Source organism: Meleagris gallopavo, chromosome 2, assembly GCF_000146605.3.
Source record: "Meleagris gallopavo isolate NT-WF06-2002-E0010 breed Aviagen turkey brand Nicholas breeding stock chromosome 2, Turkey_5.1, whole genome shotgun sequence".
NCBI lineage: Eukaryota > Metazoa > Chordata > Aves > Galliformes > Phasianidae > Meleagris > Meleagris gallopavo.
Window position 1 is genome coordinate 8,689,323 of NC_015012.2, and position 26,760 is coordinate 8,716,082.

The 26,760-nt window shown below is 42.7% G+C and overlaps 2 protein-coding genes across 3 annotated transcripts in view; both read right to left on the reverse strand.

The window, feature by feature from the left end:
• LOC100544747 (calpain-14) overlaps window positions 1-24,426 on the reverse strand; it is a 29,790-nt gene extending 5,364 nt beyond the window's left edge. The window contains exons 1-20 of the mRNA XM_031552316.1: window positions 22,493-24,426; window positions 20,665-20,872; window positions 18,604-18,936; window positions 16,147-16,216; window positions 15,111-15,229; window positions 14,380-14,516; window positions 13,042-13,216; window positions 12,270-12,335; window positions 10,911-10,996; window positions 9,667-9,741; window positions 8,863-9,026; window positions 7,963-8,126; window positions 7,659-7,670; window positions 5,132-5,337; window positions 4,573-4,609; window positions 3,666-3,728; window positions 2,599-2,656; window positions 1,062-1,126; window positions 553-621; window positions 362-440 (exon numbers count right to left, since the gene is read on the reverse strand). Coding sequence (XP_031408176.1) covers window positions 362-440; window positions 553-621; window positions 1,062-1,126; window positions 2,599-2,656; window positions 3,666-3,728; window positions 4,573-4,609; window positions 5,132-5,337; window positions 7,659-7,670; window positions 7,963-8,126; window positions 8,863-9,026; window positions 9,667-9,741; window positions 10,911-10,996; window positions 12,270-12,335; window positions 13,042-13,216; window positions 14,380-14,516; window positions 15,111-15,229; window positions 16,147-16,216; window positions 18,604-18,819 — 1,861 coding nt within the window. The 5' untranslated portion in view covers window positions 18,820-18,936; window positions 20,665-20,872; window positions 22,493-24,426. The remainder of the gene's footprint in view (window positions 1-361; window positions 441-552; window positions 622-1,061; window positions 1,127-2,598; window positions 2,657-3,665; window positions 3,729-4,572; window positions 4,610-5,131; window positions 5,338-7,658; window positions 7,671-7,962; window positions 8,127-8,862; window positions 9,027-9,666; window positions 9,742-10,910; window positions 10,997-12,269; window positions 12,336-13,041; window positions 13,217-14,379; window positions 14,517-15,110; window positions 15,230-16,146; window positions 16,217-18,603; window positions 18,937-20,664; window positions 20,873-22,492) is intronic.
• ALK (ALK receptor tyrosine kinase) overlaps window positions 1-26,760 on the reverse strand; it is a 751,299-nt gene that overhangs the window by 158,710 nt on the left and 565,829 nt on the right. The gene's annotated exons all lie outside the window — the stretch shown is intronic.

Here is a 26,760-nt window from a genome sequence, read left to right on the forward strand (position 1 = left end):
TCACCTATACTCCTGTTCCTGCTAGAGCTGTAATAAAACACAAACGGGCATCATTCACTCATGAGTGAATGGAAGGCAGTAACAGCAGCTGTGTATAAGAGGGTAGGAGAGGAAACAAAAAAGACAATCCAGAAGAAGCTGATAAAGAAAGCATGTCAAGTAGCATTTGCAGGGAATTTGCTAGGAGTATTTCCTACTCATGGCCTGGCTAAAAAGGGAAGCATAGATGGCTAAGATCGTGCAGCTTATGATAATTCCCACTCTCTCTGGGCTCTGCCAACAAGTCAAGATTTTTTCCAGCTCAATTTTTCCCTTTTTGAGGAAGACGATGAGCCTCACCAAGATGTGCTGTGGCACACACCTGTCTCCTGTACAGCTGCACGCAGTTCTACCAGGTCTAGTTTTCCTGATCTGTTAGTGTCTCTTTTCTGGAAAACCTCCTGGTGGAAGCAAGCAAACAAACAAAAGTCAAATATGTAAACAACAGCAGAGGACAACAAAGGCACTGTGAGTAGAAGAATATTGCAGTGGTACACAGAAATGATTACTTACCAGGTAGAAAAGCAGCCTTTTCCACAGGACTCGGAACTCCTGGATACTCAGTGTGCCAGTGGCATTCAGCTTCATGGAATAATTAAGGTCAGAATATCTTAAACATGAGAGAATGTACATTACATAAAACTAAATACAAATAATAATACAAAATAAGAAAAAAAAACACTGACTGAAAACTCATAGCTACTGTAATAGTCACACGGTTCTAATATGAAGAAGATAACGACTTCTTAGCCAACAAACTTTAGCTCATAGATTTGATTCTCCTCCCATTAAAATCAATGGAAGCCTGGCTGCTGATATCAGAAGCTGCAGGAAATAACCCTTTCTCAAACCTATCCCATTCTGCTGTAACTGAAGTGTTATTATGGAAGATGAGAAGTTCGAAAAGCACGGCCATGTTCCAGTCATTAAGAAACCAAAATGACACTCAATCTGCCCTAAGAAATAATGCTCTGGTGAAGTATTAAATGAGCCAGAAGTATCATTCACGCTAAGGAGGATACGTCCAGGAGTGCCAGGATATTCTGGCAGGCGTCCAGACTGAAATTCAGGTGAAAACTCCAAAAATCTGGAGAGGATAAAAAAAAGACTGTTTTGAGAGCACATTGAATATCACTAAGAAAAATGGACTCTGACAAAATTTGTTCTCATCTGAGATGGCTCGGGCCCCAAAGCCCTTGTGTAACTTTTAAGCCGCCTGAGAAGATGCATCATTTATGATGATTAAAATATGATGCAACAGGATGGATTCTACTAGTCTCACAAAACCCAACGTGAGCTCCCTGCAGGCATGTAATACAGAGTAAAACATAGCACACTGTCTCCAGCTATTAAAGGGAATGGAAGGAAAAGACTTCCAAACCTGTAATGCCAAACTGCAGGATCACGAGCAAAGTCATTTGACCTGAAGAGCTCTGGGGAGTTGTGCTACACATTAATTGAAGCCCTTGCACTAAACATCTCTCTCTTGCTCTCCCTGCCTCATGCTAAGCATCCTTCCTTCCCTCTCTCGCAGAGGCACTGCCAGCTCTGTTAATATGATTAAAAGTACAGACATCACCAAAAAACATGATGCTGCATCTAAGCTTAGCATTCCTGGTTCATACATAAATTAAATGAAGAGTAGCAGAAAGAGACTCTAATCTCACTCCAAATTGTGACTTTAGATCATATGCAGACTTCCATGAGCAAGAGACAGAACCATAACTCACCAGTGCCTTCTCTGCAGAAAGTGAAGATGTTTTAATCTTGTTAATAGTCCTGTTTATTAAATATGAATTAAGTACTGTAACATTTTTCATGTCTTAACCTTGATCACACACAAAAAAAAGACCGTTCAACACAGTCTTCTCATGGATAAGACAGGGCCTGATGGGTCACTTTGCCAAAACAGAAGAGCTATCTTAGTACACCTCTGCAGAAAAGAGGGCAGATCTAACTGAAATCGTCACCATATCGGTCTCTTATTCATCTTGTTGCCCATAATGGCTGAATGGTGTATTTTTGTGTTGTGCATGGGTTGATACCACTGAAGAAACTGGGAAAGGAAACTGGATCCATCACTGTATCTGTAACACCATTACTGTTGCTCAGGGAAAGCAGCCACTGCTGAACTGCTACCAGCACAGAGCAGGTGTCACAGACCTCAGAACAAAGACAGCCCCAAACATGAGTAAGACAGGCTACCTGTCTCCCAAACACAAAGACAAACCAAGGAACAGTCCTGTGCACACATAGAAAGTAAGCAAGCATAGGAACAGCAGATATGAACCATGTCCATCAAGACAAAGATAAATTTCCTTGCACTGCACGGCTGCCTACAGACCAGGCTTACGTTCTAGCAGTGGCATTGCCAACGCTGTGGCAGCAGCACAGGATGAAATGAGAGATGGTTTCAGAATCAATGCTGAGGTCATGTTGGGTTTGGAGATCAGATTCAGAGTTTGAATCTGCTCACAATATCTTCATTTTCAGATATCGGAGCTGAAGATTTTCTCTAGAAAGGTTTGTTTCACAGAAAAATTATTTCTCAGCGCTTACGTCTCCAAGATACATTATTCAGGATCCTCTGGAGCTGAACAGCATTTATTTCAGGATTCTGTGATACAAAAGAGAATTACTTTAATCATTAAATCTCTTTTCTCCCTCTTTTGTCTTCCCAGCATGTCTCATCTTAAATCCCAATTTTCTGGCCCCACTCCCGTCACTGTGAAAATCAATAGGAAAGGCTTCCTTTGAATACGACAAGATTCTCAGCCTGCAGGAGCTACAGTCTGCTCCTGGCTAAGTTCTCTGGGGCACATCTGAAAGCCACACCACTCTCAGAATCAAAATTCTACACGTTCAAGAAGCAAAAGCATTTGCTTCTTGTTAGGAAAAGCTTCTGTCAAAATATTGCTAACAGAAATGCTAATATGTTTTGGAGAAAATGTGCTTGCTAAATGCAGGGTATGCTACCGAATAAATGCAGCCATCCCTTCTGAAAGGAGAACTGTATTTCAGCTCTAAAAGCAAGGTAGCTGCTATCACCGTGGGATGAAGGAGTAGGAGACATGTTTCGGTTTCTCAGGGCGTGTTGTCTTCTAACAGGTGACTCGCCCCAGTGAGAGCAGAAATTCCCAACAGAGTAGGATTGGTTAACACATCCCACTGTTCTGTCCCTGATACTGGGGACAGGAGTTTATGCTTAAGGAGAGCATGCGAGTCTCATCAGCATCCACACTCTATTCTCATTTCCCTGGCACTCGTGGCTGTTGAAATAAAGATGTTAGAGGGTACATACATGCTTAGTCCTTCAGTATCTGTTTATGGATCTGCTCTCCATCAGTTTGCTAATGCCTTTGGAGCGTGCTGATACTGTCACATCCACAATGTCCCACAGTAGTAAGTTTCAGGAGTTTGCCTGTCTCAGTGTTAACATCTTCCTAAAGCTTTGTGGTCAAAACTGCTGCGTGAAATCAACACTGTACACATAGCCCAGCCTCTCACAGCCTCTCTCTGTCCCCCATGCTTCTATATCCAAACATCCCTTGCACAGTTAGATGTTTTTGCTATCACAGAACTACATAATAACTCTGCTTCCCCTGGTGGTGCATGCACACACCTACCTGTTCAAAATGTTTCGTGAAGAAATCCTCCCAGATCTTGCCTTCATACCTATCAACAATTTCCTTCAGGATATTAAATAAAATAAATTAATTAAATAAAAACGCTTAAGGAAGAAAAATGTGGCCACTCAAGATACAGTTATTTGAAGAAGCTTTTCCAGAACTCTGCTCTCCTCCCATGTTCTCCCATCTTCCCCTCACCACTGCAATCAGTGTTACATCACTAATGCAACTCTCTGCTTAGATAGCTCCCTACCCCATAGGAATACTAATTCTTAGAAATCAAATTTCAGATAACACTCAGTGTAGAAAAACATTTCTCTTCCACTCCAAGCTGTGAAAGAAAAAAAAGGATAGGGTTCAATCCATGCCAAAGAGAGAATATATACATTTAGGAGAATGGAAGGGACAAAAGAAGGAATGGCCCTGTTTATGCCAAGGGAATGGACTATGCTATAAACCCTCCCTGCACAAGATACAGTCACACATATATGGCCACTGAGCCTAGCTCTTAAAACAACCTATGGATCACTGTATTGTGATAGTGGGATCACATTCTGATCCCACAGTGCCTTCAAGCCTGTCAAGGCATGAAAGAAGCCGGGAGGAATACAAGAAGTTTTCTAAAAGCTGTGAACAGCAAAGACTACAGAGTAAGATTGTGTCAATGAAAGAAAAAAAGAACAGCTGTGAAACAGTAACTAAAATGGTGTCTAAAAATTTGCCTCAATTGTTCACAAGGTCAAAGAATCTGCCTGTAAACCCAAGCTACAACTTGTAAAGTGTTGCAACATGAACACTCACATTCTCACTCTCCCGTTTCATAGTTCAGAACGACAGGAAAAAGCAAACATCCAAGAACTGAAAACAGAACCATGAGCCTTCTACTCCCCCTATATCCACTCACCTTGGAGAGGATGAAACTGGTGTTCCCACCCATTTCCCTGGGGATGTGAAAGAGAAGACATTAGGGAGATACTGCAGAGTTGTTTGTCTTGATCACAAGTGGCATCCCCCACCCCCAGGTACAGACCCCATGCCACTGCTGTGCCATATGTATTTTCCCCAGTGTTACAGATGCACTAGGGTAAGCCCACCATGTCTATATGGCTCTCCAGTGGCTGCTGGCATTCAAAGTCTCCAAAGCATGATACAACACCTCCACCATTATGAGCAGAGACCCCTGGCAAATCTACGGTGCATTTAAGTGTTGTGCTTCTCCACTCCTAAACATAAGCATGCTTTAAGCATCATTTTTGTGGGCCTAGCTCAATGCTTCTCAAAAGGATAAGACCAAAAAGCAATACTTCAGGCACTGAGCATCCTGAGCTGGGAGAGAATCAGGCTCTCCAAGAGGCAGCGTGCTGCATGCTTCAGTTCTTATGATGCCCCACTAGACTAGAAAGTCCAGATTGTCCCACCAAGCAAGAGAACTGGGTGCTGACAGAGGGGCAGCAGCACCTCACCGAAGGATGTGCTTCCTGGAAAAGACACGTAGAATGAATTCAGACTCCTGCTGAGGCTCCAGAGTGGATGGCACAATCACATAGACACCAGGCTCCAGGTGGAAGTCACAAGTCACTTCCCGTTCATCAAGGAACACCTGGCGCTTGTTCACAGGCTGGTGCCGGGTGAAGAATGCTGGAGGCAGCTTTTGATTGATTTCCTCTTGCTAGGGAAGAAATACAGGATAAATGTGTTCTGTACCAGCTGAACAATGGAACAAATGACACACAGGGAATTCAAAGGCATGGCACAGAGGCTTCAGATCTCAGATATCTCTACTGCAAAAGTAGCTAAGAGAATCCATAAGACTGTCTCCATCCAACCTGCCCAATATTAAAATGACAAAGAATGGAGCTTCCTACAACCTTATCAACATTATAATACTACTTACAAGAAACAGAGCAAGGACTGGGAAAAGATGTGGCTTCTGCCACTTTAAGTTACTGCTGAAGTAATTTGCATACTGGCAGAAAAGACTGCAGGCAGGAAATGCTCTAGAGACTGCTCCTCACAATCCAGAGAGCTCCCCTTATCTCATAAGTACCATGCACTCTGTCCTCAGTTTGTTCTTTGCACTAGGTATCTAGTAGCAGAGCACCTGGGATCTGAATGTACTGCAAGAGCAACCTAATCCCTAGCCTGTGTCAATGAACTACTTGTCATTCTTGGCTCTTACAGACATTTCACTCCACAGGCACTTTTCTACAAAAGAAGGATGGATAAAGTGTTTATCTAGGCAACATTATAAATGAGATTAATAATACTGGGGGCCTAGTGGAATGCCAAGTAAATATCCCCGCCACAAAGACCACTGTCACCTTTCAGTCTTGGCTGTTCTTTACAGTTAGCCATTTTACTCCCCCACTTAGTAATGGAGATGCCATTCCTCTTCTTTGACCAGGGCACATTTTCACAGGGCACCTTTCCTAGCTGGCTCACTCATAACTTGTAAGAACTTATTTTCAACATGCTCTTAGGGATTTCCCAGACTCGCTGGTCACAATAGTCTCAGTTTATGTCCGGGAAGTTCAAGTCTCCCTAAGGACAAGGGCAATTGATTCCAGGATTTCCCCTACGTGTCTATAGAACAGCTCATTCGTGCCACCATCCTGGGTGGGTGTACGGTAAGTGGACATCCAGAATGATAGCAGGTTTGCCATCCATCCCCTTCATCCTCACCCAGAGACTCTCTACCATGTCATCCCTAAAGGCATGGGCTGTATGCCTAATCTCTCCCTTACGTACAGAGCAACATCACCACCCCTCCTGCCCTGCCTACCCTACTGAAGAGCTGGTAGCCCTCCCTCCCAGCACTTGAGATGTGGGATTCAGCCCACCAAGTCTCACTGATACCAAGCATATCATAGCCCTGGGAAAGGACTGAAGCATCCATTGCCTCCTGCATGCACTGATATACAAGCATTTCAGATGTGCTCCAGAATTCACAATGTTCCTTGGAGTGTCCTTAGATGCTCTCAGTTTGCAGTCTCTCTATATTGATCTTGGCAACCACTACAAATTTGAAATTAAACACCTGGCTGCCACCAGCTCCCTCTGGGTACAGCACAGCCGCATGCTAGGGCTATGCTCAGGCTCCCTCTGCCAGGAAATTTAATTCACTTGTAACCCTGAGAGTGCCCAAAACATTTAAGTCAGAAAGGAGTGGATTCTTACCTCATGATTACCATGCTAGAAATAGAGTAACTTGGAATACAACTGCACTGCTCTGATCGTAGCCCAACTAATACTATGCCAGCTCAAATTCAAAGAAATTCTAACTTAAGTGGTATTCTGAGTAGTATTTAGGGGAAAGTGTGCCTTTTCAAGATAGAAGACACTAAGCCTTTCTGTGTTTTGAATAATCCTCTGAGATTTCGTTAAAAACTGGGACATACAACAGAGTTTACCTTCCAAAACTTTTTCTTAGATCAAAAAAGATCCTTTTAAGAGAAAATACTGGAAATACAGCTGGTCTGACAAAGCAGCAAACACCTGCAGTGTCAGCTCCAGAGCATCCTCAGCCAGGAAGGAAGCTGAGCTACCCTACAAGATCCCTGGCCTATATGGGACACAGGCTCAGTTCCTGCCTCAAAGACCGGGAGGCAGCAAAAAGGTGATACTGGCTCCTCTGAAACTTACAGCAAGCCCAGCTCAAACACAGCCAAGGACTGGAATAACAACCCACAATGGTGGGAGGGATACTGCTGATCCAATAAACACTGATGCCACTTTCAACACCTTCAAAGATCTAGTGCAGATACTACGCAATTAACGACCCTTTTCAAGACCACTGAGACCTCCTGACATGACTACTCTTCAAAAGAGTAGGTTGATAGTTCTGCATTAATAGTGACTTACTGTAATGCCCCAGTGAGCTTGAATATACTGCCACTAGCTGTCAGCCAAAAAAACAAAGGCAAACACAACACCTTCAGTGCTGTCAGAACAGGTCTCTCAGCAATCCAGTAGTGGTGACAAAACACTCACCTGTAGGGCCACCTGCAGGGAGAAAATAAACAGAGAACGTGTCAGATAGGGACGTCTTAGTCACACATACAACAAGGCTGTATCTGTGGTGGGGAGCAGCTATGCAGGTGCAGCTGGGGCCTTTGCCTTTACAAACCTCAATCTTTCCCCATGGTCAGTAACTTCAACCTCTAGCTCCACTCAAAGTAAGAGGGGAGTTCTGCAAGACCCTCAGATAAGCAGAGAATTGGTTGGGGAAACTCTCACTTCTCCTAGTGACAGCCACTTATTCCTGGATATATAGGGAACCTGCTATACTTCACACCTTGTAGAGTGAAAAGCCAATGAAGAGGTGAGGAGCTCGATTCCGGTGTTTGCTGCTGTGTTTCTGCATCAGGGATATAACCACATTGCAGGAACCCAGGTTTCTCTTACTGTCTTCACTGGCTAAAACATTCAACCAGTACTGGGGGTTCATCCAAAACATGCCTAAGAAGTAAAAAAGAAAAACACTTAGACATTATTTTCCATCTCAAGATTGATTGCTAGCTTCCCATTTGATGCTTGGGCTCAGACTGAATGAATCCCAAGTTGTCTGGGCCTCCAGAACTCACTGGGATTTGATCTTAGGGTGCAGTTTACAAGTTTACTGGTAAAATTCCTATAAAACTGAAGGAAAGGTTAGGACCAAGGAGCTTCATTTCTGCCTAACTGCTGTTAAAAATTATTTTGTTTATAAATGTCTGATTATTCCTCTATCATATACTATATAAATATATTATATACTATATACTATATACTATGTACTATATACTATATAATATAAAACTGACTTCAGAACTTACCTAACCTGCTTCCAGAAGGCTTCTGAGCCTCTGTGTCTCCTAATCACTTTACTTAAAATACTGCATCCTCATGCTCTCCAAATTTTAACAGACAAGTCTAATGCTCCAAAGAAGGTGGCTGGCAACTGATCCTAAGACTCCTGCAGCTTATTTCATACCATAACCAGTCTACTGCCCTATGTTTGCAAGCAATGCAGCTTCTGTGATGGCAGAAAGTAGACAGTGTTCTTTAGCTGCTTATTTCTGATGCTCGTGTGTTAAGAAATAAGAGAACGTTCTGTTGTCAAATTTGTGTTAAGGAGTACAAGGGTGCTAATAATTGAGTCAATAAAGAAGAGTCACACCACAGAGCACCCAAAAGACTGCTAAGCACCCCTCACCCTTGGAGAATCCCAGACTTCCTCCTGCTGTGCTTCCTTTAACCCATCTCCCATTCTTCAGTGAAAACATCCACTTTTTCCCATCTTCCTGGCTCACCAGGTCTGGAGTTAATTTACAGATCACAACGTCTACAAAATGAATCTTAAAATCTTGCAGAGACATCCTGGGAAAAAGAGTGCCAAAAGACATCTTGTCAGCAGCTTAGTTTAGTCCATATGGCTCACTAAAAGAAAAGGAAAGGGAGCAGGGAACTTCAAAGCCACGCCATTCTGTGTTACATATGGTAATGCTCAAATTTTATTACGTAGTAAAGAAGCAAGCATCTGCTCCAGCAGCAGCATCTATCAGTAGCAAACGCACGACTCAAGTTTCTGCAAAACACAGCGGCAGAGATTGAAGTAATATTGCCACCAAAGGGAACGCAGTGAAAGTACACGAGTGACAACATTGCCACCTCGTGGCACAAGCTGTAGAGAAACGACAAGCAAAACAAGCAGGAGCTTCCTAAAGTTACCTTAAAAAGAAGAGGTAAGACAACAGCTCTTGAAAGTTGCCGTGTCTCCCAGCAGCCCTAGGAGATCTGGCAGTGCCCAACTTCTCCCTCACTCCTGCCTTTTTTAAGAACAGCACTGCCTCTCACATAATCAAGCAGAGATGGAGAGCAAGCAAGCCAGGTCTGTTAGAAAACAGGTCACATATACCATGAATTAGCTGGCATAAGGAGAAAACAAAGTACTGCTTTGTCTGCAGACACAGCCCCAGAGCTACCATCAGAGAGAGGATAGGCAAGACAGAACTGTTACCAGAACTCTCCATCTTCCTTCTTTTTCCTCAGCAAAATTTTCTCCTTTGGGCTCAGCAACTCCCACTTGTAAGAGCTGAGGGCAAAAAGTATGGAGTGACTAAGCAAATGCAGCCTGAAATTCAATACAGAAAACATAGGTCCCCTCTATAAAAGGATGCCAAAACCCTTGTCCCCACAGATCTCCATGTTTAACCCTTGCTGAGCATAGGCCCCCTATGCCTTCAGCCGTTTCAGTCTCTCCACAAGTATACAGGGTGTATGAGATAGCTAAACAGCTCCACTTCTCTCCAGTAGAAAGGCTCCACTTCCACTAGCTGTTCCATTCACTTGCACACACAGACTCCTAGTAGTTAAAATAAAAATATCTAGACCTCCGGTTAATTTTCTGTCAAAAGAGACATAATAGGAAGAGTGCTTGGCATAACGAATGAAAAGGACAGCAAAAAAGGCAGCTGGGAGTAATTTAAAAGGCAAGCCTATGGTATGCTGTTCATTATACTCTCATACCAGCAACAGCTGGTATGTTGTCATTATGCGGCAGACACGCAGAGAAAGTACGGCTCTGCAGACAAGGTGAAAGTCACTCATATTCCCAACACCTCTCTGTGCTCATCTCCCTCCTCCCCATCCCCAAGCTTCAGCAAATGGGGCCTGTGCAGCAAATGAAAAAAAAAGTTGGGACAGAAGGAACATACTCTCATTCATAGAGAATTGGTCTAGAAGTCTACAGTTGCTCACGGTCTGGAATATAAACCACCGTCTTTCACATCAAAAAAATCAAGGCAAATTAAATATATGGCCCATTTGCCTCAATAGTTACATGCTTCCCCAAGCAGCCAGGATGAAGGACTCCTTTAGTCACCCAACTCCAACACTTTGCAGCACATGGAGGTCTTGGCCTGGTCCCACTTGGGATAAAGGGCTGAGTGGCCTTAAATATCCTGTTTAAAGCCTCCTGAATTGTTAAGCTATAACCTGTCACTTTACACACCATCTAGATCACAGCAACACACACAGCATCTGATTTTCAAGTATGTTTCCTCTGGCACTTCAAAGAATTGAAAAGCAGAATCAAGTCTTATTGAAGCTGCATGTGTGAAGTGAGGCCATCTACACAAGCACTGAACGTTGGAGAAACGTAAATCTCTCAAATTGTTATTTTGAGTCTGAAGATGGCAGCATCCTTCCTTTAAGAAACTTTCCCTTATATAGAGCATCAAACCTTCCATTTTTCAACCTCACCTGTCACTCCAGTCTCCATTCCATTCAATTTTCCCCCATGGATTTCTCAGTCTCACTAGGTTTTCTGGTCCATATTGGCAGGTCACCTGCAGAACATACAACAACACTATGCTTGCCAACATCTCAGCAGTTGTCATCTTTTTCATATCACAGATGCTAACAAGCATGATAATAAAAACTACAAACATACAACTCTGAATGCAAGCATGAAGAAACTAAGATGCTTTATCTTAACTTTTCTAGGTGAAACCAGAGATCTCACAGATTCCTAACTTGGAGGCTTGATCCTCCTTTCCAACATCTGTTCATTTCGTGGTTTCATGGAAGCAGAACTGTACTACTGTGAAGCTAAATCCTATACAGTGCAATGGAAGACTATACCTATGGGGTGGCCATATAGAGCACTGCCTCCTGAACTTAAATGCTGTGGTGGGAGAAGGGGGAGGCAGGTTTACTAGGAGTTACATTGGCAGCACACAGCAGAAAGGCTGACTTCAGATCATACCAACAAGCTCAGCTGGTCTCTAACTCCTGCCTGTCCCTTCATCCCATGAGCACAGCTAGCCAAACTGACAGACACATCAATAATGAAGCCTTGTACTTAAAACTTTCCTGCTCTATCTGGGAGACACAGGCATGCAGCATCCAGCTCATTTCGTACAGCTTTCCAAGCACCTATTGAAGAAATGCTAAACATTGCCTTCCCCCACATCCATACCACTGTCCAAAGTCTCAGAAAATCCTTGCCAATCTGTTTTTGAAGCTGGACAAGAGGAGTCTGCCAAGAATCCAGCAGGAGAAAGCTTGAGCTGGGCTCCTTAGGATCTATTATTTTACTGTCCCATTCCATTAGGCAGATATCTTTAGGGCATTCCCCACGACACTTATACAAATCAGTGGGGTTCATCTGCTACTTTGTACAGGAGCCCTGTTTGGTTCCCTTCTCTCAGGCACATCTCCTTTTCCAGCTTTTCATGTTTTGGCCCTTGTGTTCAATTACCTTTTCTTCTCTATGGGTCCTGTACTGACTGCAGAAGAAGGCTTTTTACTCTGAGCAGGTTTCAGCTCATCCTCCCAGCATACACAAATGCCATTTGTAAGTGATGCACTCAGTGAAGCCCTGTGACTCATTCCCACTCATAGAGATATGCTGATCCATAACCACTGCGAAGGTCACATACTAAACTAGACAAACTTGAAAATGAATCTTTACTAAGTCCCACCTCTTTTAACCTTAGACTAAGAGAAAAATATTAAGAAGATATTACAGCTGCCATGAGGGAGGGCTTAACCTAAGTTTGCAACAAAAATTCTGAAATCCAAAGAAGTCTTGACCCAGGATATCAGGGCTATTCTTACCTTTCTAATACCAGTTACTGTGTAAGCATGGCCAGCAACAAGTCCATTTTTCAAGACCTTTGTTGCCTGTATACAGGGAAGAGAAACAGAAGGAAAATAAGCCTTTTATTTCAAACCTACCTACACAGCAGGCTTATACCAATACCAGAAACATACACCTGTATAAGCAGTGACTCTCAAAAGCAAATGGAGATGGTTCTAGTTCAGAACACGAGTTCAAATCGCGGCTCCCAAACCTCATGCTAATACTTCAGCTGTTGGAAAACCCTACTGTTCTGCAAATGAAAACCTAACTTGGACTTTTTAGAAGTGAGAGTGAACTGTGGATCTAGCCAATGATCCACAGTTTATGAGGGAACTTGGGTGATCATGCTCCCAATTCCAAACATACAGCAAAGTATGGCTGTTAGGAAAAATGTGGCTATTAGGAGCTCAGATTTATATTTTTCCCCTTTCAAACCATTTTCCATTTGCTTTCAAGAGTCACCATCTGCAAAAATGGAATAATTGTTTAATAAAAATTGAAAAATGAGAGGTCCCTATTCAACAGAGACTTTTTGATAGATAAAGCATAATAGGGAGGATCCTAAACTCAATAGGGAGCTGAAGAGCAGCAGGGAGGGAAGAAATCCATGTGCGATCTTTAAGCTTAAGAACATGATTTCTACAGCAAGTCATATGTGCCAGCTTGCTTTCTAGGAATCGCAGCATCTAACTGAGCAGAGGAAAACTTGACTGGAAAGACTTGTAGCTGTGAAACCGTTAGTCTCACCCCTAACTGTGTCTGACAGCACATGAGAGATCTGCTGTAGGTTGCTCTTGTCAGGATATCCCACAGATCAGGAGGAGCTGCTGGAAGCTTGATCCTTATATTAACACCACCTGTGAAATCCACCAAGGCTTCTGAAACTTGCCCAATCTGTAGATCTTCATAGGAGCCGTAAAGTCTAGCAAAAAAAGACATCAGTACACAGTACACAGACAATAGGTTGAGAGGTATGTGCCAATGAAAGCATACAATAAGGGGTATGAAGGTTTGGGTTTGTTGTTGGTTTTTTGTTTGTTCATTTTTTTAAGTATGGTGTAATTCATGTTTAATGTTAGGGAAATATTTGGCATGTAGAAAGAAGAGTATCTAGCACATTGAGTCCAAGACTGGCAATAGGCTGAAAAGAACTGCTTCACCCATTATTGATCTCCTCACTAAGCAGTACCAAGAACATGCCCATCACTGCTTTTTTGATAACTCTGCCTTAGCAAATTTTGCCTGAATATCTCACCAGACAATGTACCATATCTGATACTCCTTAACAGTTCAGCCTCCAATCTGATTTTCTTCACTACTGAAGAGTAACTTTCTCTTTTTGTTCTAGTGCTACCACCAAATGAATATAGCTGAGCTTTCTCTCCTTCTGGATGATCTTTCTCTCAATACTAGCTAGATTTTTTCCTGCTCTGCTTATTTTTCCCAGCTCAGATTATTTTAACCCAAGAATAACAAACTCCATCAGTTATGACTTGTTGCTTTCTTCTTAGTCCCAATAAACCACCCTAGACAAAACAACCCAAAGAAAGAAGCCAATATTTTCAGTATGCCATGTGACTTGTCTAATGCTTTAACAAGTTGAAGGCTTTGTAATATCTCAGAGCAGGAACCTTTATCAAGACGAAAGTAGAACTCATCAACAAACTCCCAAAATGAAACTCCTTGGAGGTTTCTCAAACTGGTAATAGATGAAGACGGGCATCAGCAATCATTCACCTTTGAAAATCTCTATCTTTGGCCTTCCATTCCTCTGCAGTGTTTGCAAAGAAGCCATCATCTTGGCCAACCCACTATATAAGGAACCACTTAGGGAATAATCCCCTAGAATACGTTTGTTTTCATTTCATATCCTAAACCTTTGGATTTATACTCAGGGGCCTGAATTGGCAAGAGCTACTGCAATGGAAGATTTTACTCTTTAAAAATAGAAAGATGAGAACCATTTACTACACTCCAAATGTGGCAAGGCCTAGGAGATGCATTTATAAACAAGTACAAACTGCACAGGCACAAGCCAACATGTTTCAGAGAGACTATTTTAATAACTTAGAATGAGTCACTTACTTAGCATACGCCTTCTCCAAAAGGGCTCCCCAGAACACATTCTTATAGACTGAAGAAACAAAGACCAGCTCCCCCGCCTCGTTCACCGGCAGGCGATCATCAACCACCACGTCAACCCATTCACCAAAGTGCCAGAACTGTCAGGGGAAAGGAATGAACTGATATTTTCCTCAGAAGGAACCTCCCTTCAAAGCAAGGCGGGATTGCTTAGCTGCGGGATCAGGATGAGCTGCCTTGGGTTATGCACTGTACTAGATCAGTGCGAGGTGCTGATTCACCCAAAGATTTAACTCATCAGCTTTACCCAGACAAAGGAGAAAACAAAGTATGTGTCAGGTGTAAAAGAGGGATTAAATAGGGAAATGAGGAACAGTTGAGCTTTCGGGGAAGGCTTTCCCAATTGCAGGGTGGCAGAGCTGCAGCAAGAGCAGAGTAAAAACTCAGGGCCTTTATGACTGCTGCTGCTATGTTAAGACATCTGTCTTGATTAAAATATTGGATAGGGCCCAGCTGGGGAGAAGGAGAAGGGACAAACTGAGGTAGATCCTCAGACAGGTTAACCCCCTTCCTGCATTGCTTTGTGGAAGTAGTGATGGGCTGCCTTCCAGGCCAGGACACCCCCTGGCCGCTTGCCCTTGGTCAAGGAAACCTTATAGAAATTATCCAAGGATTTGACATAAAACACGACAGGATTTCTGAAGACCTCCCTTGCTCCTGTGGAGCAAACATACCCGGAAGTGGAAAATGCCAGCATATTTCCTCTCAAAGCTCTGGTTTTGTGGCACGACTGCAGCTAAGATGTCCTGGTGGAATGTTAAGGCTTGCAGAGCAGCCAGGAACCAGCAGTTCCCTGTGCCAAGACAAACGGACACATGTGGTTGGCTGAAAAACAAGACTTGTCAGCCAAGTTCAGGAGCTCTATGAAGATCCTAGAAGAAGAGCTGTTGTGCTAATGTCTTTAAAATTATAATGAACAATACACAGACAATTAGACCAGATGTGTGCTTTATTTAACTAAACTGTGACTGTTTTATAATTGTTCTCCCAAGATCTTTTCCTTTAGATATTGTTTGGTTCAATGACAAATTTAACAAGAAATAGCTGTCAGTGTAAACATTCTGTTTTTTACTGGCATTACACATTTTTGTACAAACACTATTACAAAACCTTTCCCTTTTTCTTTGAAAACACTTTTTCAGAAGAGGAAAATGATTTCCAGTGGATCTCCCAGGCAAAGCTGTACCTTGTGTTTAAGAGCTTACAGCATTTAATAAAAATTAATCCTGCCCTGTTTTGCAGATGCTAATATATCCTTCTACCTCAGGTAACGCGGTACAAAAATGATTTTTTCAACTTCAAAGCTGAGAAGAGAATGCATTCTCTTCAGCTCTTAGGCATGGAGATAGCAGAAGTCTCAAATTTTCCTGCTTCTGTGGTCTCTTGCTCAGTTGTCAAGCAGCACCGCTAAAGACCACTAAGTGCATACAGTAATTTCCCATTGCAACAGCAGCAGGCACAAAAGCAACAAAGTGAACAGCAATTTCAGCTTGTGGAGATAACTGTCACGCTTCAAATTCCACCCTGACACTTGCCAGGTTTTTACTGAGCCTGTTCCACCTTAATGATTGCTTAAACCACACCATGCTAAGTGAAGCAACATAGGCATGTACACCTATTCTGTCCCAATTTGATTCAGTCAAAATCCCATATAAAATGTTATTCTGTATAAAGCCACTTACATATTTATACAAAGGAATTTTTCCTTACCCACTAATCCTTGGCAGAGGTCAAGTTGCTTTCTGTTTGCAGCATAAAATACTGGAGTTCTGTGCAAAGCCTGGGAAGCACATGGCCAAAGAGAAGAGGAAGACAGCCAAGTTACTAACATGAGCTATTTCAGCTTGAAGTCAAGAACTTTGTCTGCAGAGCTGCAATCTCATGAGATGAGAGATGCAGTGAGTTCATCGTTTGGAATGTAAAAAACTCATGGATATATGACAAAAACACTCCGTCTGCCTGATTTCAGAATAATTAAGTTAGCTTACTCTAGTTCAGATGTAATGCCAGTATTGTCAGGTACCCAGGCTACTCTGACACATGCCTAGGCACACCAAATTTTGCCTACACCAAATACAGACCCAGAGATAAACTAGCAGTGCTCAGACTCATCGGTATGGTTATTCACTAGTATCTCTGTAAGGAGACAACCCTTCAGACCTGCCAGTCCACCTCCTCTATAATTGCTGACAAGTTTCAGCAAAAGAGGCTACAGTGGCAGAAGTAGAACTGTTAACTTTCAGCTAATACAGCTGATGTCACCGTGATTTGACTGACAATCAAGCTACTAACTGATATCTGCTAAGGAATTTTCTGGTAATGTGACAAGAACATGATTCTTGACTAACCATCCAGAAAGAAATTATGCTGTTAGTCTTTTCTTCTCACAAATGCTTCTGGGCATAACTCAGTAACTTAAGTGCCAAACTTTCGTTTCACTCTTATGACCCACAAATTGCTCAAGTTTATTTTCACACTGCTGGCTATCCCTTCAGGCAGTTGCAGAGAAATGGCAAATCCTGAAAAGGCTGTTACAGTAATTAGACATCAGCTCCCATCCATGGTGAATTTGGACGTTCATCATTTTGCAGGCCATCAGGCATAGATACAGCAAGGCTACAAGGCTGAAGTCCAAATAGCACAATCTCAGCATTTCTTCTGCAGCCAAGGGACTGAAGGATACACAGCATCCTTCATCAGAGAGTCTTTGCTGAGCTAAGTTTGGCATCAGAGCAAATGGTAGTCTTCTTCTTCAGGAAGCTTTAAAGTAGCTTTAGAGTGGACTGAGAGAAAGATGAAGTTTCAATGCCGTTCCGCTGGAGCGGAGAGAAAGAATTACAGACCTGAAGAGCTTTGTAGAGACCAGGACTTATATCACCTACCCTTTCAAATACATCTATGCTGATAGAGCTGTCTCACCCTCAGAGGCCAGCTCAGGCCCCTAAGCATGGCATTTGTGCTCTGCCAGATCCTGACAATACAGACTATCTGCGATGGAATTACGTATGAAACCCCAAGAACCAGGGCTGCTATTTCCAAGGCCTCCTGCTTGTTTTTGAAAAGTGCCTCTACTTTCCTGCTGATTTTCTTGAGTTTTGCAGAAACGTGGCCCTTCTAAGAAATTGGTTAAATTTAACAAAATCTGATGGCTAGAAAATAACTTCACTAGGAGATGCTATGTGCTATTACCTGCAGACCTCCAAGGAGACTGAATCTCCCAGATGACTGCTTTTAGGAAGATCAGAGTATCAATGTGCTCCTCGATGACTCAGTAAGAACAGAATTGCCACTGCTAGTAAAAGGCTAGAGCTAATAGGGTTTCTCTAACTGTGCCAGAACCCTGTCTTGGCCAGCAAGACTTGTTATCAATTTGTTATGGGAACCTGCTCTGGGATCACAGCTTGGTCCTAGGAGTCTTGTTCATTCCATTTAAGCGTGGGGTAGCAAGCAGCAAGGACCTTGGAAATATGAGCACAAGTAAAATGCAGAGGCTTCAGAACTGAAAACAACCCACTGCTGATCAGTTACTGGTCATAGCAGAAACTCAACCTTGAAAGCTGGGAAACAGTGCACAGATACAGTAGAGAATAGACTAAACAGCTAAGATGGGGAAAAGCAAAAAAAAAAAAAAAAAAAAGCACAGACAAGCAAGAGGATAAGGCACCTGCCACTGCCTAGGAAAGTAACAGCTTTCAGCATCACAACAGTATGTGGTCCATGGGATGGAGGCCAAAGGCTAAGAATGGTCTGAAAATTCAGAAATTTTCTAAAACATTAAGATTCTCAATTTTGAGGAGAGAGGCTGTCACCACAAGAACTGACATCACAGAATCCCTACAGAATCATCACATCTGCCAATATGCTACTTATTCCAAGGACATCAGCTTCCACTCATTCCCTTCATTTGCTTTCCCTGCCTGCTCTAAGTGTTATTGGATATAAACTGAATAAAGTTGGTTATGATTTCTGGCAATAAATGCTTTAAAGGCAATTATGAAACTATATGTACACAGGCTTCTGAAATGACAGCTGCTACAGTAAGTATCACTTCTGAAGGCATTAAGGCACACAAAGTCAAAGAGTAAGTCCACTTGATGTTATCGCTACTTGCTGTCTATCAACTCCAATCATTCTCTTACATGAGAATATTCACTAAAAATCACTTACATGTGGCCTCTTCCACTGTACATTTCGAGGGAGTTTTTTCAGTATTGCTCCCATTCCAATAGAGCTGATGTCAGCAGGGAAACTCTCATCACTGAACAGTTGTTTATTCCTCAAGCACATCTCCAGCAAGGCCTGGTAGTTCTGCTGGACAGGTGGGTTGTGTTTTTGAAAGATACTCCTTCCCAAAGACCCCGGCGACTTCTTTTTTTCAGGCATGGCAACAAAGGCATGGCAATAATCTTACTCCGAGGAGCTTACAGGGATCTTGCCCTGCCCAGTCCTGTTAGAAATTCCTTGTATACTGGGATGAGGTATGTCTTCTCCTGAAGAGTTCTGGATCATTAAAATAAATGTAAACAGTAACCTGAATCTCGGCTTTTAACATTTTTCTTTAACCAGCAGAGGGGGACGGCACTCACAGGAGGAGTGGGCCCACCTCTGATTCTAATCTGATATCTGTCACTGTGTTTTCAAGGCTTTACATTCTGCAAATTTATGTCAAACTGAGTTACCAATTGACTTTTACCTGGGCTTCAAAGCTATATACACAGCTATTCCGAGTGCCTCTCTAGACTATTCTAGGCTCTCCAGGGTGTTTTCATAATATGCTAGAACATGAATGACAGTCTTTTCATAACATGCTAAAACATGAATGACATTCTGGCATGTGGATATTTCCCCTCCCTAAGCAGGAAAAAAGCTAACAAAACATGGAATGCATTAAGCGTTACAAAGCCATTACTCAAAACCCTCCAACAGACATTGCCCTCTTTGCTCCACTCTGAAAAACGATACAATCATCCCCAAGAGATCACATTCCATCTTGCTGATGACCATAGATTCACACATGAAATTGCATACTGAGATTTTTTTTTCTTGGAACATTCAAGACAGATGTTCCTCATCCTCCCATTGAAAAAAGCAAAAAGTGACCTCACAACCCGTTTTTCATGCCTCATACATGTATGTTAGTAGTTAAGCTAAATATTAGCAGCCATCACCTTTTGCTACAAGTGGTGAGCATCTTTTGCATGGAGAAAGAAAAAAAGATTAAGAAACTCAGATGACAAATCATGCCCATAAACAGTAACAAGGTTGACTGAAAAAATTTATCATGCTACTAAGTTCAATAAATGATTCCCATGTTGAAACGACAGTATTTGGAAGCCTTCCCTTCTCTTCTGAGACTGCAAGTCACTGCCTCAGGCACACTAGGAAACTGATCTGAATTAGGAACCACTGACTGTTACTCTCATTAAAGTTGTAGGTCACCAGCATTCCCTGTGAGAAACCAAACAAACACAGATTACACTGTCCTCCACACAGAGCCCTCCTTAGTTGTTTTAAAACTGCTCTGCAATTGATGTACAAGGCTTGCTTATCAAGGGCAAATGAAAGAAAAATCTTCAAACGATAGCCTTGGAAACAAAAATTCAATTTCCCACTGGACATTATCATGGTACATTTCAAACCTACGATATAAGTGCCTAATAACTTCTCTACTTTTTCTCCAGATGAAAAATATCGTCTCTCCCTCCAAACCTTGTCTTTTTTGCAGTCATTGACCTTCACAGCTACAAGAATATGAACAATGGACAGATACATATATTTAATGTAAAAAATGGTTTGGAGACCCAACTGTGTTCAGTCTTCACGTATGAAGCAGAAATTCTCATTTTGCTGCTCCACAGGAGAAGAACTGGTCAGCATACTCAGAGCAATGCTGAAAAGCAAATATCTGAGAACTGATTATTGTGTGTGCTGAACTTCCTTAATACTTGATCAAATTATTGTAAGCCTTGCACCAGTTCACACCTACCTGATTTTCATTTGAAAAACACCTAAACCTTTTAAATAGGCTTTGAAACTAAAAAACAGTATGAAAAAGAAAATGCTTTCAAAACTGGGGGTTTAAATCTCCTGAACATATAACCTTATTCCCAAGAAGCTGAGTCAGTAGCCATAACTGTAACACTATGTTGAGAGTTGGTGGGGCAGTTTGAAAACCTCCCATCTGACTCTACCTGTAGCTGTATTGTTTTAAACTCTTTTCCAAATTACCTGGAAATCTTGTTCCACCTTCTGCCTGCTGTTTACCTCAGTCCTGTGTATGAGCAGGAGCCAGATACAGCTGTATATGACAATACATCACCTGTACTCCACTCAGCAAAGTTACTGAATTAGACTGTCAGCAATCAGTGCGTCCCACTGTGTCTTCTGGTGTGGATGGAGAGTAGCCCGTGCATGTCTCTTCCAATCGTTATGATTTCTATTGGAAAGGAGCCAAGCACAGCAGACAAGTTAAAAGCTGTAGATGGAAGCTGTGAACGTGCAAGCCGGATGGATTTGATTCTTTATTCTTTGCACGTTACCCTTGCCAGCATGTTTGCCATCTGATGTACCTCTTTCCACTAAATTAGCATCCTGTGCTCTCCTGCTCATCATGTTAGATGCCATGAAGTGGCCTGGTTCCTCAGTCTTAAAATTAAAGTCTGAAGAAGCCACAGAAAATTCCCCAGTTTCAGTACAAGTAACTGGACCATCAAAGGATTCCCTGGGAGCCTCTTTCCCTAAGAGAGGATTAATCTTGGACAACATTGTCCAGCTCCCCTGATTTCATGAGCGCGTATCTATATGGAGCTACTCCTGTGTGGAATAAAACAAATGTTTGCATGCAAAATAGTACATTTTAGGGTGAGCAGAACAAATGACGCCACGCCATCTTTCACAGCCATTCTTGTAATACAAAGAAGTAGACAAATAAACAGTCAAAATGAACAAGTGACTGTATCCCAACACTGTTAATGTTTGTTAGTCTCTTAACATATGTTATAAAAACTGCACTTGCAGGTACAACCTTGGGTCTTTAATTAAACACCATAGTATATTTCAGAAATAAAAACTCAACGCTGATTCCTGTTTTTCTCGTGGGTGCTTTAGCAAACAACAATATCCTGAAAAGAAGTACGTACGTGTGTTTTCTCACAAAATAAATGAAAGTACTGTTAGGTGGAGAGCCTTGCCCTGAATTTCCAGTGCTTAGATTCTTGGCCCAAAAGGTCATGAACATCTTCCGGCACTGAGATTTTCAAGGCCATGCAGGGATCCTGCCCCAGAGTCTCCCACTGAAGTTAACAATAAGCCTATAGGGAATATGCCTGGACGGCATTCAGAGCTTCAGCCAATACCTCCCTGAATAAACACTTTTAAAGACTCTGGCTGAGAATTTAAAAGATATATTCTTTACTCTGAAGAAAGTCCAAGCTCTGTAAAAATCAGTGGAAACACGAATTTCCCATTTACTTGGGATTTGTCCTTTAGCACTTAAGGTTAAAACATCCACATTCATAATCATCCTAACTATCAGAGATCCTGACCGCCCACAACTTCAGCTGAACCTCACAAGAAACTTCTAACTTCTGTTGCCAAATATCAGCAAAATCTTCTGTAAACAGCAAAGCTGAGAGCAGAAAGGTGAACAAAATCTTGGTTAGCTGCAATACCAGCCAGTGTTTCCAACCATTTGGCAGGCAGAAGCTTTGGAACTGTAACATGCAGAGCAGCTGACCCAGCTCATCTGGTTGCTTTATATCGCACCCATTATTCTCATGTTTGCTGACATGGACTTTCTGCCTTTGCCTCTAACACTGTCATAGAAAAGTACAGCAGCAGCTGTTATTCAGCATGGCTAGCGGCATCGTGTAACTAATATACTCTTTTGATCCTAGAGGACAGCTTCCTCTCAGCGCCATGCCTCTGGCAAGGGGTGACAGAGTTCTACTCCTTTCAACCCTTTGGAACATCCTAACTCTGTGCCACCCACATGGACACTGGTTAATAAAGCTACTACCAAAACTCTAGACGTAGCACTTGGCATTTGGTATCCTACCTTCTCCAGGTGTGTCCTCACAGCAAAGGATAACTGATCCACTGGTAGTGATAAACTCTGCTTATAAACAGCTTATATGTTATCCTTACTTCCAAATATATCGGTGTGCGCATGTGTGTATATATATGCCTTGCCTACGTAACACCGAGGGCTAGTACTCACCCAACGAGCACTGCAGTAGAAGGTGGGGAAAAAAACATATTGAGTAATGCCAGAACATTTCTGAGAACCCTAGTGTAAAATATCTCACATAAGACATAAAATAAAAGGTCAGTCCATCTAATGTTTGACTCATCCCCTCAAGTAGAAGGCAGCTTCCTTGTTTAGTACGCTGTTTGATTATTCAACGCACAAAACTTTGCAACACTCCACGCATCACTGGCAAAGCAGAACAGGAGAATGCATTCAACTGTGTCTGAATATATTTAAACGTAATTTCTGCTCAGGTAGGGAAATGTTCAGAAAGGAAATACCCTCAAAAAATACATATTCTCAGAACAGCTGGGGCCATGAGCATCTCTCCACTTAATCCATCAATATCAGAACAATTTTTATAAAGAATATGCACGTTAGTTCAAATGAACTGTACGTCCTATGGCAGAGTCAGTCAAAACCATCAAAGAGTTATATGAGAAATCTCCAAGATTCTGCACTGTAAGGATGGCTAAATATGGAGAAGGGCTTGGGATTTTTCATTCTGCCACAATATATTACAGGTATCATACAGATCCCTTAGGTAGCCTACAACACGCTTTCTTTGCTTTACATCTGTAGAGTGAACCATCTTGAAGCAAAGATGCTTCCCATTAACATACATTATCCAAGCCCATATTTCCCATTTCTGGTGGCACTTCTGGGTACCAGCACTTGGTTCCACGCCAAGCAATGAGGGGATAAAAGCTGTTTGCACAGGGCAGGACAAAGGACAGCATAGATGTACCCATTCATTTGAGAACAACAGCAGGAAAAAAACATCATGAGAAGTATTTCAGAAGAATATGGAAGAGCAGTGAGGGTAGGAAAGGAAGTCAGCAGCTTTCTCGGTTGTAAAGACAAAGCATTGAGTAGCAAAGGGACAGACCACCCTGGAGACAATACCAAGGCCACATGATAGCAGAAAGCAGTTGAGAAATCTGATCATGCTGAACCAGAGGAAAGTCTCCTTCCCTTACCAAATTTTAGTGGTTTTGGTTTAATTCTGGGCTGCTGCACATCCTTCTCCCCTTGTGTCTTTCACACAAACTCTGCTGTTCACTCTTGCACCCATAATTAACTGAACTTTTGACACTGCTTTTTGGGTTTCAGACTTGGTGATAAACAAACAGTGACAACAACTGCCGTGGCAGGAAGTGAATTTTACTGAACAACACTGTTCTCACAACCTTCTTCAAACTGTCAAAAGTTTCACAGCGCTGACTGAGTCACAACCTCTTTTCAAACACAGAGATTTGCCCATCTCCCCATTCTCAGATGATCTTCACAGGAAGCAAACCTGTCCAGTCTAAGGCGGGGCGATAAGCAAACACACATTACGGTAATGATTTCATGTGAAGCAAGTTTCAGTTACACAGCACCGTATTTTGCCCCCAGACATTAGGTTTCGTTTTGAAGTCAAACACAACGTGACTTCAGTCTAGTCCCATTCAATTCCAGCAGCATCTTCTCTAGCAAAGTCTCTCTGTTGGAAGAGAACACTCAGTTCTGTCTACATGTCACCAGCAACTGAAATTGAAAACCAAGAGAAGTTTAATCTTTCTATATAGAGAGAGGAAGACAAATTCATTAACAGAGAACACCAGCAGACCTGTCCCATCAGTACCAGCACATCTTGAGCACTGCAATACAGCAGTTAATGTGTAGGACATTAAAAAGAGCGAGTTTGTGTTTGAAATGCTCAGGGACTTTAAACAAAAAACAGCTCTTCTTTCAGCACAGATTTTTTATAGGAAAAAAACACTGTTTAGGAAAAAAAAAGAAAAACCCTAAAAATTCATTGCTTTAGTTCCTTTTCTGCTTTCAAAATTCCTAAGCTTATATATATGGAATTAAAAAAAAACTTTGCGTTGTGAGACCAATCTGTCCAACAGAAAACTCTACATTAAGACACGTCTGTTTAAGAAATAAAAAGGAATAAATAAACAGATCAAAATTTTCAGTTTGAAACCAGGAAAAGAAGAAATAAAAACTGATTATACTCTAAACTTCCTTTCCTAATTTTACTTTCCATTGTTTTTGACAAGCTCTACACATCTAAGGTAAGGAGAGCCCCTGAGGAAGTCAGCCTCTCTGAGAGAATCAGCTAAGAAAACAGACCAAAAAATTGTGCAACTTGTGTGAGTCACCTAAAGAAAGTCTATAAAAACTGTGAAGTCTGTTATAATCTGCCATGGTAATAATGAATGCAAATGGAAAGGACTGTCTTCAGAGACTGTGAGGATATGTTTTTTGGCCTTTTGGCATAAATACTTACAATAAACGCAGCTTAATCAGTAATATTTATCTTCATCTTGTAAATGTGGAATAACACTACTTCTGCTGTACCTGCAGCAATTAGTTCCCAGAAGTTGCACAACACAAGGCTTACTCATGTTTCTCTCCCATTCGTGGCACTCAGGAAGGGTATCAAGGTGGTCTGGGGAGATTTGCCATCAAAGACTTCCTGGCCTGACCTTTACTCAGCCCTGAGACTATCACAAGGAACCACCGAGGAGTAGCAGGCTCCATATATAGCCAGAGAAATACCAGAATGGCCTCTGAGGAGCGCAGTCCTTAAATGGACAGCTATCTAGAAGATGAAAGCGAGTTTTTCTTACAAAACAAGGAATTCTTGCCAAACTTTGTTGATTTCTACAGGGTCCTTCTTTTTTCGGGATTTTTTACTGGAAATAATTAATTCTTAGAGCCAAAATCTCAGTCTATTTATAAAACTAAAGCAACAAGGGAAATTAATCTTAAAAAGGTTTAAAAACATCAGTTCCCATTTCGGACCAGCTTTAGGCATTGGCAGCAAAGTAGGGGAGCCTGACTTTCAGAACATACAGTCAACTTGTTATTTCCTTCCAGAAAAACAAAGCCAGTCCCTGGACTCATTGCTTCCACCTCTTGGTCAGGCTGCACGGAAAAGCTGTCTGTGCAAACACACGCAATTGCAGAATCAGGAAAATTTATCCACAGTCAAATACATAGAAAATGATCCCCGAATCCTCCCAGTGTGTTCCCAGGAGAGTCCCTGGCTGCCAACAAAGGCAAAACACAGTAAGTGGAAACAACTTTATTATTCTTTGTACTCATTCAACAGTAAGATCCAGGCACCTGGGACCACGTGCACCTCGGTCTTCCCCTGGGAAATCAACGGCTTTCACTGCATCTTCTTCTGCAACAAATCTAACTTCTCCAGCCTGAAATAGTGCTGGACACAGACGGCTGGGAAAGGGCAGGCACCCACGACACAACGGGACCTCTTCCAAGACTGCTTCTTGCCACATTTCTTGGTGAAGAAAGTCAAACGAAAAAGCTGTTTAGAGATATTTAAGGAAATGCTCGGTCCGAGCCACTCAGCTGCACTTAGCAGACCGGCAGGGTGGCATTACAGGCAGGCCTGGCCATAGATGGGCACTGCCAACCCCTGCTCTCCATCCCTCCTGCTGCCCAAACTGTGAAAGGAATAAAAGCACAGCCAACGACTAAGTTAAACGGTAAATCACTCCAGGCACAAGCTGCTGTGCTCGGATAGCAGTGACTGAATGTGACTCGCAGCCGAGCCACCCCGGCGAGTTTTGTGCCTCATCACCAAGCCTCGCACTGAGGAAGCTGCTGTGGTGCAGAGCTGCAGGCTGACAGGGCTCCCAAATCAGCCATTAGCTTTGGGATACCGCAGTCATGATACGGAGCGGTATCATGCAGAAGGAGCCCGGTTCCGTGCCACGCTCGCACACACAGTTTGTTTCAGCGCGGGATAAAATGGCGGCAGGGCTGCAGGACCCCGCCGCGCCATGCAGCCGCAGCCCCTCTCTGTCTCCGCACATTCTGCACACTCCAACATGGCCCCGCCCGGCACGGCTTCATTCACCGGGCAGAACGGGCGGCGCTGCCAGGAGTTCCGACTTCCGGCGCCTGCCCATTTCCTGCAGGGCCAACCCTTAAACACCTCCCGTCGCGCTCTGAGGGCGCTGCCGCCTCCGCCCGCCCCTCGCGCCGTTTCACCGCGGTATGCCCGCGCCGGCAGCCGGCGGCGCGAAGGGAAGCGGCGTCTCCCGGCGCCGGTTGGC